The sequence below is a fragment of the Sebastes fasciatus genome, chromosome 19 (genome assembly GCF_043250625.1).
Source record: "Sebastes fasciatus isolate fSebFas1 chromosome 19, fSebFas1.pri, whole genome shotgun sequence".
Classification (NCBI taxonomy): Eukaryota; Metazoa; Chordata; class Actinopteri; order Perciformes; family Sebastidae; genus Sebastes; species Sebastes fasciatus.
In genome coordinates this window covers 18,885,512-18,898,492 of record NC_133813.1, presented here as the reverse complement: position 1 = coordinate 18,898,492, position 12,981 = coordinate 18,885,512, and the positions used below count along the sequence as shown (strand labels likewise).

At 41.0% G+C, this 12,981-nt stretch overlaps 1 protein-coding gene across 1 annotated transcript in view; it reads right to left on the bottom strand.

The window, feature by feature from the left end:
* The window catches only part of bcr (BCR activator of RhoGEF and GTPase), a 103,844-nt gene that overhangs the window by 21,973 nt on the left and 68,890 nt on the right, over positions 1-12,981 (bottom strand). Inside the window, exons 5-8 of the mRNA XM_074618689.1 lie at positions 8,741-8,848; positions 6,226-6,286; positions 6,057-6,109; positions 5,276-5,416 (exon numbers count right to left, since the gene is read on the bottom strand). Of these exons, the coding sequence (XP_074474790.1) occupies positions 5,276-5,416; positions 6,057-6,109; positions 6,226-6,286; positions 8,741-8,848 (363 nt within the window). The remainder of the gene's footprint in view (positions 1-5,275; positions 5,417-6,056; positions 6,110-6,225; positions 6,287-8,740; positions 8,849-12,981) is intronic.

The following is a 12,981-nucleotide window of genomic DNA, read 5'->3' as shown; positions in this document are numbered from 1 at the left end:
AAATAGTTATAACGTTTGCGATTGACACCATCTTAGTTTAGCATGCTAACATTTACTAATTAGCACACAGTACAGCTGGGGCTGATGGGAATGTCATTAGTTTTGCAGATTTGGTCATAAACCAAAGAATTGGTAGATGTTGAGATATTTTACCGGATAGGTGAAAACTTTGACCGGCTGGTGCTGCCAGATGGAAAGTCAGGGAATAATCAAAGTCATTAGGACACCATGGATATCTGTACCAAATTTGAATGGCTGAGACATTTCACTATAACCCAAAAATGTCAACCTCACGGTGGCTATTAAGGGACATAGACAGTAGCTACATCCTTTACCTGAGTTACAGATTTGCACTACCGCTGCACATTAAACTCTTGCTGTACACTTTTGTGTTTTATACTTATCTATTTTTATATTTGTGTAATTCTTTCTTTTGAGTTTTTCCAAGACTACCATGCCTAGTGTAATAATCCTGCTTGTCCAGCAAACTAGTGGTAACAACATGCTTTTCCACACCCTGCACTCTACAACGCCAGTTGGTTGTGGTCACAGTTACGACTCCTTCCAAAATCTAGTGTGGAGTTACTCTTTAATTATTATTTTTTCTATGGTCATCAAAGAAGACAGCAAACAAAGGATTCCGTTCTCTGATTATCGAACAGTAGATTAGATTGGATTACTATGCACAAAGGCCCCTAACTGACGAACTCATAACACTGACTGATTCATATTCAAACGAAGGGTCAGCAGAATTGTTGTTTATTAGATTTGTCTCGACATTCAGGTCAGTGAACTGGACTTGAAATGACCTGCTGAAAAACTACGCCGCCCATCAAGCCTCGGTGATAATCTTCTCCTGCATTGATCTCATGATAAAGAGATATAAAATAAAGGGAGGGATAACAGCTAGATTAGGGATTTACAGGCCTCTAACTGTGTGGGAGTGAATGGGAATCATTTGAAGGGATAAAGCAAGACCGACCACTAAAATACTGCGACACAAAGGCATCTGTTCAACCTGCACATTATTAAAAAAAACCTTAACAAACGTTTTTGAATCAAATCCGAATTAAAATATTATGAATATTCATTTTTGAATCAGAAACTGAACAGAAAAACAGCTATAATAATAGCTTAAATAATGTTTTTCTCATGAGTTTTATTATTTTAACACTCGCTGAATGCCCGCGGATACTTTTTTTTTCCCTCATTTAATCAAGGTTCATTGTTAAGGCTCATTCCTACGTCAGTAATCTGATGAATTTAAAAATAACGCTTACGCTGCTGCTTTGCTCTGCTACTGGGGGGTAAAAGACATCCTTAACAAAGCAGCTGTCTCAGCGCATCAGATGACATTTTCACAATATCGAACAGCCAGTAGGAGAAAATGTGACTTTCTCTATTTCTCATAATAGCTGACCGGAACATCAGCAGCACCAACATGGAAGGGAGAGCGACGCGAGGCAGAGCGCGCTGACAGCACAGATTAAATATTGACCATCTCCTGGAGGAGCCTTGCTGAGAGCGTGCGCGTGGGTAATGGCATGAATTTACAAAAAAGACCCGTGTTTATTTTTAGAACGCACGCTTGAATGGGCTTCGCTGCGCTTGTGTGTTTTTGCTGTTGTCGTGTACAGTATGTGTAAATACAATGTGTGTGTATATGGGGAGCAGTTTGTGCCATGATGGAGTGAAAAACAGACGTACAGACGGATGAATGTGGTTTGCATTTTTTGCTCGAAATACACACACACGCAGTCACATCGGGAGCACATCTTTCCCACAGGCAAACAAAGCAGAGCGAGGAGGTGAATTGAGATTTAGGCAGCGCCATCATTTGCATTTTAATTAAGCAGCTTCTGTTTGTCCCCTCCCCTCATCTGGCTGGGGCCTCTGGGGGGCACTTGTGCTGCTCTGATCCCGCATGCCTCCACAGAACAAACCACAGGTTACTCGCTAGTGTGTGTACACATGGAGGGTAAGAGTGACACTTCAGTGCTCCTTGAATCCTCGAAATTTCAGGTCAGATCAATGATGAGCACTGTTTGGACTCTTTCCTATTCTATCTCGTTCTATCTGATCGTTTTTGCCTCTTCCAATCGGCACAACAGTGGTTGTGTTGCAAACGTGTTCCATTTTTTGAAATTAAATTAAATGAAAATGAAAATTTTCTGCGGCCCGGGAGGCGCATTCATATGTTTCATGCGGGAAGAAATTCTTTGTAACATAGGTCAACATGTCACAGGAGTCACAGGATCTGTTTACTGATTGGCTGCGGGACCTCTCTGGCCACACTTCGCCACTTAAAGGGACTATTTGTAACTTTCAGAAATGCTTGTTAACAGCGACACCTGTGGCCGTTAAGTCAACGAAAGTCAGCGTCAGGCTTGCGCTTGCTCGCTCTAAATAGACATGAACGAGCATCGCTCAAAACAGTGAGGCGACACGCGTCAGCTAAAACCACAATATCACTCTATATTTCACCTGCTTGGCAGTAATGTTAGCTGACCAGACGAAGGTCTCTTCATGAATCAATGCTGATCCTAGTGTTGGCTTTTCCTGCTTCAGGAGCGGCCGCCGCATCTTTTCATAGACATCGCATGGCAGCTCCACCGCAGGCCGCACTTTGCCGCTGCTCTGGTGTGAATTTGGCGTTACAATAAATCAACCTTGATTCATATTTGATCAGCGCTGCCTAGTTGGACAGTCTGATCGAAGTTTGTGAGTTTCATGAGCAGTGATTGACAGCTGCTTTAGAGACCGCTCCGCTCTGATTGATTGTTTTCATTCGGGCTCGGTGAAATCTTACAAATGCCATTATAGGAGCACTAGGGGGACACAGATTATCTGTCTCATGCACTACTGTCAGGATATAGTGACAGTTTTTATCATATTTGCTCAAAGTTACCAAGTGCAGCTTTAAACCATCCGTGTTAATTTAACTCTGAGAACGACAGATCAACACCACGCTAATGTTTATAGACTCAGAGTTCCTTTGACATTTCTGATCATTTGAACAGCTGCTACGGAGCGCTGTGTGCAGCAAAAACACTTAAATTAACAAAAAGAAAGTGCGAAAATAACACTCATTAATTCTGTAAAAAAGTGCGAGCCCAGCCACTAAGCTACTGTATAAGTTAAATAAATGCCATTTTGCTGCCTACACAAATCCTGCACTCCATCAAATTTGTGTTGACGCCACATGAATAAAAGATAATGAGGGCAACTCCTTTACTAAGTTAAACCATCAGCGCCATCAAAGGCCTTGGTTCCCCCACAAAAAAAGTACTGTTATCAACAAAGTAATGACGTTAACATGCACAGCAGAATTGAGGAGGGTGAGGGTGACTTGGTAGATCAAATTACTTGATCGTTTTATGTAATTACATATCATAAAATAGCATTACAAACACATACTTCTCTACCAGAAGTGATTAAAGTGTTATTCTTGGCTGGGGAAATCTCTCGGTTTAAGCGTCGTCTTTGTCATTGAATGCATCAGCTTCTCAACTTTCCATAATGACAATCTTTTGTAGCTATATGTTGCAGCTCGGTCGGTGAAATGTAGACCAAAAACCTCAGGCATTATTATATGCGGTACTCTAAGGTACGATATAATGAGCCCCATTGATTTCCATGTGCTGCTTTCATGTATCCACAATAAATATTTGATGACTGGTGTGGAGGTCTGGACGGACTGGGATGGAACTGGGGGGCCTGAGGGGATAGGAGGGGAAGTGTGTGTGTCCGGGTGTGTGCGCACGTTCAAAGGCAAACAAGAGAAAGAGAGCGGTGAATGGAACGTGTGTGTGTGTGTGTGTGTGTGTGTGTGGACAGGGTGCGGTAATGACCCCCCCTGTGAGCAGAGGGAGGAGCCGGTACTGCCTCTTCGCTCGTTCGCTCCCACCCTCCGTTTATGAATAATTAACTTGGGATGTGCCAGTCAGAGCGGACCGGTGGCTCATTACAGGGCATTATGTACGGCGGTGTCACGCAAGCTATCAATCAAGAGGCGTCCATTCATGTGCGTCAAGTCATCTCCGGGGATGACAGAGACAGTGGGGGGTGGGTTGTGAGTGTGTGTGTGTGTTTGCGTTAGGGGAGATGGAGGGATGGGAAGCCACAAGAGAGACGCAGAGCAAACAAGAGAAATCACCCTCAGCTAGGCAACCCTGGTATGACCATATAAGGGCATAAGGCTCTGCTTTAGGCTGCAGATTGGCGGCTCCTGTTCACTCATTTGGCAGCGACTTCATGGTCATTTAGAGGGCGGGGCTATGACATCATCATGCTCAACATCAGAGCTGGAAAGAGTTAAATTGATGAAAAAAAATAACGCCATCTTTACAAAGAGTAAAGTGGAGGAAATAAGATTGCTTTGTATCACCTTTGAGTCTTATTTTAGTGCAAATAGTTAGTAAAATTTATTAAAGGGACAGTCTGTATGAATCAGATAGATGTGTTATTTGCTCCATTTCTTAGTCAAGCCACAACATAACATGCAAAAAAAGACTAGGGCTGTCAAAGTTAACGCGATTAAACACGTTAAAGCAATTTACTTTTAACGCCACTCATTTCTTTAACGCATTAACTTGCGATTTTGAGGTTGTAGCGGGCTCAGTTTTAAAGCTAAAGTAAAGATACTGGTATCATATGAAACTATAAAAAACCTAAGGAATCCATTGGTACCAACCGTGTCATACTAGCTTGTCCCTTGACCTCTGACCTCAAGATATGTGGATGAAAATGGGTTTTATGGGTACACACGAGTCTCCCCTTTACAGACATGCCCACTTTATGATAATCACATGCAGTTTTGGGCAAGTCATAGTCAAGTCAGCACACTGACACACTGACAGCTGTTGTTGCCTGTTGGGCTGCAGTTTGCCATGTTATGATTTGAGCATATTCTTTTATGCTAAATGCAGTACCTGTGAGGGTTTCTGGACAATATTTGTCTTTTTTTGTGTTGTTTATTGATTTCCAATAAAAATATCTATACATACATATGCATAAAGCGAGCATATTTGTCCACTCCCATGTTGGTAAGAGTATTAAATACCTGACATATCTCCCTTTAAGGTACATTTTGAACAGATAAAAAAATGTGTGATTAATTTGCGATTAATCGCAATTAAATACGGACAATCATGCGATTAAATATTTTAAACTCGATTGACAGCCCTATAATAAAGATGTTGTAAAAATAAAATATTGTAAAATAAAGATGCTCATCTCAAGTCGCCGGCCGTTTTGTAAATCTCTGAGCGCTCACCTCTCCCTTCTTGACGGTCATAGACTGGCGTCGGGGCGTCGTCTCCTCATTGATGCTGGACAGGAAGTTCTGGGCGATCCGCAAAGCATCCTGCAGAAGCGGGTGGTCCGGGTGGCTGGTCGGCGTGTGTTTGAGCAAGTCCTGGAGTACAGAGGACGGAGGTAAGATGGAGAAATATTGACTTTGTCCAGGTAAAAAAAAACATATTCAGGTATATGTATATTTATGCACCTGAATATGTGGTCATTGGTCATTCAAGTACGCTCCTTTTTTCTTTTTCCTTTTTTGCTCATTGATGCATACAGAGTGCAGTCACCCTCTCGTGCAAAACTCCTGTCTAAAAATAGATACTTTTTCATAGATGCAATAAACTAAGCCCTGAATCCTAACAGTAAATGGCAAAATGAAGTATAAAGACAGTCTTTAACCATCAGTTTTGCACTCTCTCTCTATGTGTTGTTATATCTAATCTGTAATCTGTCACATATTTAATACTATTCAGCATTAAAAATGTCTTTACTTGGGTTGGATACGGATGGAGAAAATGTCTTATAGATGGTGACAACAAAGCACATTTGTAAGAAATACCTGAAATAAAAAACTTATAAATTACATTTTATATTCTGACAATGTTGGCCGGTTGGGTTTTGATCACCTGTGTCATGCCGTCTAGGGTTAATTTGTGAGCAACAGAGGGCAATTACTAAAACGTAAAAGATCCTCAATTTGTGATGTGGCATTATGAATATGTGTTGTTGCTTCAGCGCTCACTCTTACTTACATGAAGTACCAACGTGCTGCGAGTCACCCTGTCCACTGGTTTATATAGCAACGCTGTGAATGAACAGGGAGAGAAACCAGACTGAATTGTTTATTACTATAAAATGCTATACGTACATATTTTAATTTATTTTATACTTTAATAAATAGACTAGCATGATGTGACTGACCTTCTAGAGAGTTCTTGGCCGTCTGGTCCTTAGAGTCCTTAGGGCTCCTCACCTTCAGGTTCTGTTTGGAGACAAAAGTTACGTTCAAAAAGGAGAAAACCCTTTTAAAAAAAGCCCGTTAAAAACCAGTTCAGTATGGTTAAGCCATATGAAAACATAGCAAGGTTATTATCCTTGCTCAGGCACTGAGGTCATCCACTTCCAAATTAATTATGCCATCCTCAGCAGCTTTTTCCCCCCGCCATCTTGCTCAGATGGCTCAGAGTCATGCATCATTACTTAGGCCATTAACAACCCTCGATGATGAATTCCCCATCCTGCGTGTAGACACCAGCGCCTCAGCGCTAACTGGTAGACCTCATGAAACATAGACGAAGACTGATGGCGTACCAGAAGCTACTTGAAGAAATGTAGAAAGAACATGGACAAAAAAAGCCCAAAGACATAGCCAGAGGTGTACATTTGCTCTGCTTTAATATGCATACTGTAGTTCAATTAAAGGGGACCTATTATGCTTTTTACCTTTCCTTTAGTGTGTTATATAGTTTTTTGTGTATGTAAAAGGTCTGCAAAATTACAAAGCCCAAAGCCGATGCCAAAGGGAGTTACTCTCCCCTACAGAAGCACTGCTCCTGAACTGCCTGCCTGAAACACCTTGCTTGAAGTCCTGCCTTTTCTTGCGTAACATGGTGATGTCACCAAGTAGCACAATTGCATAACGGCTAGATTGGCATGCCCTCAAAAGAGCCAGTATGAGAAAAATAAAGCTTTTTCTGAACATTAAAGTTCATTTTTTAGTAGAGACCCATAATTCAAGTATGCACCTGACAATAAGCATAATAGGTCCTCTTTTTATCACAATGAGTAACATTTATAGTGCTTAAATATTATTTTTAAAGGCTGCATCTGAACTCATTTGTGTAGCTGCTGGACAAACAGAAAAAAAAAAAAATCTATTAAGAGAGCTGTAATACTGTTTGAACTTTTAACAATTCACAACCTCCTTGGATTGGTTGTTGCTGGGAATGTAAATTACTTATATTAAAATTTTGTTACATCAGCCTCCAAAACTAGATTTGAGGCAGGAGAATAAGTGTTTTCAAATCTAGTTTGTCTACGGTAAAATAAATTGTTCTGAGCCCGAAAAAAAAGGTTGGAAACTTGTATTTGTGGGGTAAAGATAAATGTACAAATGTATTACGCTGTTAAGGCTCGTCTACTGTCTGTGTAGGTGATACTGAGCTCACATTTTCCTGGTCAGCGATCAGAACGAGACCATGCAACCATCCGCTGCATTGTTACCCATTTAACTGACACACACACACACAAAATTGCCTCTGGCTGCATTTGTATAAAAATATTCAGCAGAAAATGCAAATTGAAATGCAGGGAAACGCTAAAAGCTGCGTGGGTGAATAATGGGAGAGCGTTCTGCAAGTGACGGGGCCATAACTGTTGAGCAGCTCTTTCTATACAACACCTCTCAGAAACAGTTCCTTTCCCTAATAACACATAATTTAACACTCTGCTGCAAGTCAGTTATCCTCTTTGTCGTTTTTTGTGTGTGACTAGGTGACACTGTCTTTCTTTCAATAACTGTCCAGCTGCAGTGGCAGCAGGAGGGGCACATTTTTTTTTTTTTAAATATATAAATAAGTATACAGCTACACAGGCTCAAGTGTTTTATGTTAACATAATAGTAACTATAGCAACCACACTAGAGCTGGTGACTTTCAGCATCACAACACACTAAACGTGCTGTAGTAGTAATTCATCGGCAATTGAAAGTTGGAGAAAGAAAAAAATATCATATAGTATAGGATAATTATGGGACGTCAATAGAGCTGCAAAAATTAATCGATTAGTTGTCAACTATTGAATTAATCGCCAACTATTTTGATAATCGATTAATCGGTTTGAGTAATTTTTTAAGAAAAAAAAAAGTTAAAATTCTCTTATTACAGCTTCTTAAATTTGAATATTTTCTGGTTTCTTTACTCCTCTATGACACTAAACAGAATATCTTTGAGTTGTGGACAAAACAAGACATTTGAGGATGTCATCTTGGGCTTTCGGAAACACTGATTTGAAACATTGAAAACATTTTTATAGACCAAACAACTAATCAATTAATCGAGAAAATAAACAACAGATTAATCGTCAATGAAAATAGTTAGTTGCAGCTCTAGACTTCAACAAAGAATTTAGTGTTTATTTAGCACTGCTCCACACATCAATAAAAAAAGTACTTGTGAAACTCAATTGGATAATTTGCTGGTATGCAAGGGGGGTTAAGCGTTGACTGTCTGATTTTACACGGTGGTAAAATGATCCCATAACTAAGAGATCACAGCTTCAACTCCTGCAACAGCTTTGAGGTAGAAACTAAACCAGTGACTGTTCACTTTTTGTCCAATTCATCTCCCCACATCTACAGAATAGCTTTCAATAAAAAAACACGTATTTCTATCCCTGCTTGGTGTCGTTATCCGTTCTTTCCTCTAACCCTTCTTACCTCAGAGATTTCAGCAAACTGCGTGTTAGCCTGGCAGCACTTCTCCGCCGTCTCCACAGCCAGCTCGTAGTTGTCCACAAATGCTCGGTAAACTCCAAGCTGACTGGCCTGAAACAGAGGAGGGATGTTTTTAATTAACATATTAGACATGTTTGTCAGTGACTGTGATTTGTGAAGGGACTGTTTTGCCTGCAATCCATGAAAAAAATGTGATACAGTGACAGCAAACTCTAAGAGAGCTACTAAATAGGAGACATAAATAGATGGCGAACAGCATTCCCACTGCTCTCAGACAGAACAGTTCATTGTAAAGACAGTAAAAGCAAAGAAACCCAGTCTGTCAGTCAGAAGCTCTGACACATTCAAACACATTCAAACACTCAATAGTCCTCTTATCAACTTCCTTTTCTTAACTTCCACTTCAATCCTTGCTGCTGCTCTAAACACAATGCAGAAGTATTATTCTAAAAATACCTTAAGTCTTAACAATTGCGTGTGCTGTCAAGTCTCTTTCTGGCACAAACACACAACAAACGTTTACATTACCAATCAACTGTGACCTAAAAACAAAAAATATGGTCCTCTCTCTAGGTTCCGTGGTGGAGAGGAGGTCGTGTTGCTCTGGCTCTATCTGTTTTGGCGTGGAGAGGAGGTTGTGTTGCTCTGGCTCTATCTGTTTTGGCGTGGAGAGGAGGTTGTGTTGCTCTGGCTCTATCTGTTTTGGCGTGGAGAGGAGTTTGTGCTGCTCTGGGTCTATCTGTTTGGCGTGGAGAGGAGGTTGTGTTGATCTGGCTCTATCTATTTGGTGTGGAGAGGAGGTTGTGTTGCTCTGGCTCTATCTATTTGGCGTGGAGAGGAGGTTGTGTTGCTCCGGCTCTATCTGTTTTGGCGTGGAGAGGAGTTTGTGCTGCTCTGGGTCTATCTGTTTGGCGTGGAGAGGAGGTTGTGTTGATCTGGCTCTATCTATTTGGTGTGGAGAGGAGGTTGTGTTGCTCTGGCTCTATCTATTTGGCGTGGAGAGGAGGTTGTGTTGCTCCGGCTCTATCTGTTTTGGCGTGGAGATGAGGTTGTGTTGCTCTGGCTCTATCTGTTTGCCATGGAGAGGAGGTTGTGTTGCTCCGGCTCTATCTATTTGGCGTAGAGAGGAGGTTGTGTTGCTCCGGCTCTATCTGTTTTGGCGTGGAGATGAGGTTGTGTTGCTCTGGCTCTATCTATTTGGTGTGGAGAGGAGGTTGTGTTGCTCTGGCCCTATCTGTTTGGCGTGGAGACGAGGTCGTGTTGCTCTGGCTCTATCTGTGTGGCGTGGAGAGGAGGTTGTGTTGCTCTGGCTCTATCTATTTAGCGTGGAGAGGAGGTCGTGTTGCTCTGGCTCTATATGTTTGGCGACGCCGGGAAGCTGCTTGACATCCTCCTGGATCCACCTTCTCACATATGTTCACATTATATGTATTAATTTTTGTCATATTGCTTGTCTATGTTGTATTTTCACCATATTGCTACTCTGTACACGCGACATCTATTGCACGTCTGTCCACCCGGAAGGGGGATCCCTCCTCTGTTGCTCTTCCTGAGGAGTTTTCCTTATCTGATGAGAGGGTCGCACTGTAAAGGACAGAGGGTGTCGTATCCCATTGTAAAGCCCCCTGAGGCAAATTTGTGATTTGTGATTTTGGGCCTATACCAATAAAATTTACTTGATTTGACAAACTTATGAAGAGAGAAACACAAGAGACATTGGACAGAGAGACAAATGGAGGCACGGCAGCATAATGTAGCCTACTCAGTAAATACCTTTGTCTAAACTGTTATTGTAAAATGCTGGAGAGCACTGGTGGTGAAGCACTTCATTCCTCAAGTTTTGTTTTGTTTGTTTGAAATATTGGACATCACAAATGGACAAATCTTTACACTAGACAATTTAAAGTCCACCTTAACTCTCATACTGTAACTTCGAAAATGTTACATTGCAAAAAAGAGACGCATAATCAGTGAAATTTCATATCTGAGAGTAAGTCCAGTCAGCTGTGTCGGAGGGAATGTTTATGACTTGCAGACACAATCGAACGAAGCAAACAGACAGAGAATGCGGTCACAACAACAGCACGTAACCACGGTGCACCTTGCAGCCGGGCCCGTTGCCCTAGCAACCGGCGAGACCTGCACTGTGCCGGGGTTAGGTAATTAATGATTGGTGTAACGGAGGCTATGAAAGCACATTTAGGAAGGTGGATGGCTGAATAAAACTCCGCCAAACGCTGCCTGCCAGCGCTGCGATCCATCTCAGCGGCGAACAAAAGGACAATCAATTCTCCTGAACAAAAGCCAGCGGAGGAGAGAGTACAGTGGAGATGGGCTGTGTGTGTAATGACGAGAGCCACACACACACACACACATATACACACTCCTGAAAAGATACCCCAAATACAACACAAAAATTGTATTGGACATGAATTATTAGTTCTTTGTGACCGATGGTATTGCTATATCTCAGACCTTTTAGCCCCATATGAGCCTGTGTGGAGCTTCAGTAATTTGGACAGATGTCTTTTGTCCTTTCCAAATTCAGGTTTATTACAACATGGGTCATACTTTCGTAATTCTGGCCATCAATTCTATCTGTTACGATAGCACTGTACTCATTTCTGAGATCTGGGACCATGGCAACAAGGCCATGATGAAAGTGGACAGGGTGAGATGCGAGCGGTCAGGTGATCAGACGAGTTGTAAACAAGCCGACAGTTTAGCCGGATTATCTAAACCGCTTTATTTGGAGGTCGAAACCGAAAGTGAGTGCACCCAAAAAGTTGATAATATCCCCTCTTTGCACAGGAAAATTCTTGCACATGCACAACTGCAGTAAGTACAGTAGGTTAAAGCTGAAAGAGGAAGTTGGTCTGTAAACTATTAGGGGTGTGAGAAAAATAGTATCGCAATATTATGTTTTGTGATACTGTATCGATTCCCAAAAACACTACTGATTTTTAATTAATAATTTAATAACTCAGTCAATACTCTATTTTAGGGCAGTCAAAGTTAACGCGATAACAACACATTAACGCAACTTGTGATTTTTAGGCTGTAGCGGGCTAGAGTAAAGATACTGGTATCATATGAAATAAAAAAAAACCTAAGGAATCCACTGGTACTAACCATGTTATACTAGCTTGTAGTGAAGGAGGCTAAATAACACAATAACACAAACTGACATGGACATTTTCAGGGGTCCCTTGACCTCTGACCTCAAGATATGGGAATGAAAATGGGTTCTATGGGTACCCACGAGTCTCCCCTTTACAGACATGCACACTTTATGATAATCACATGCAGTTTGGGGCAAGTCATAGTCAAGTCAGCACACTGACACACTGACAGCTGTTGTTGCCTGTTGGGCTGCAGTTTGTCATGTTATGATTTGAGTATATATTTTTTCCGCTAACTGCAGTACCTGTGAGGGTTTCTGGACAATATTTGTCATTGTTTTGTGTTGTTAATTGATTTCCAATAATAAATATATACATACATTTGCATAAAGCAAACATATTTGTCCACTCCGATGTTGATAAGAGTATTAAATACCTTACAAATCTCCCTTTAAGGTACATTTTGAACAGATTAAAAATGCACAATTAATTTGCAATTAATCGTGATTAAATATTTTGAATTGATTGACAGCCATAATTCATTTCATTTGCAAAGAGATGTGGCCTCTCAAAGTAGTGCTATGCGACAAATGCAGATCTCACTCTTCTGATTGCATAAAAAAGCAAATTTTTTTACTCAGATTTTATGCATATGGTGGTGTGTTAAAAAAAATTGCAATATATCACCTTGCTTACAGTATCGCATTATATCACAATATATTGAATCGTAACCCCTGTATCATGATATGTATCGTATCGCCAGATTCTTGCCTATACACATTTGACTTTGTTTTCTACCCTGGACTTTTGTTTACCAACCTGGGTGATTGTCAGCCCATTATTACTGATAAAAATGACGGTTAAAAACGAGACCCAAGTTGAGACAAACCAGAATTATCTTTTAAAACTTTACAGTCAGGGCCCTGAAGCACTGGGACAATCTGCAGCATGCAGGAAGTAAGACTGGCTGAGTCAGTGCTTTTATTGTTGATTTTTAATTGCTTGCCTTGCGTGAAGCACTTTATACTTAGATTAGAAGTGGTCTACAAATAAAAGGACTACACATCTGTAAGTCAATGACTATTCTTGTCTCGAAGCGAC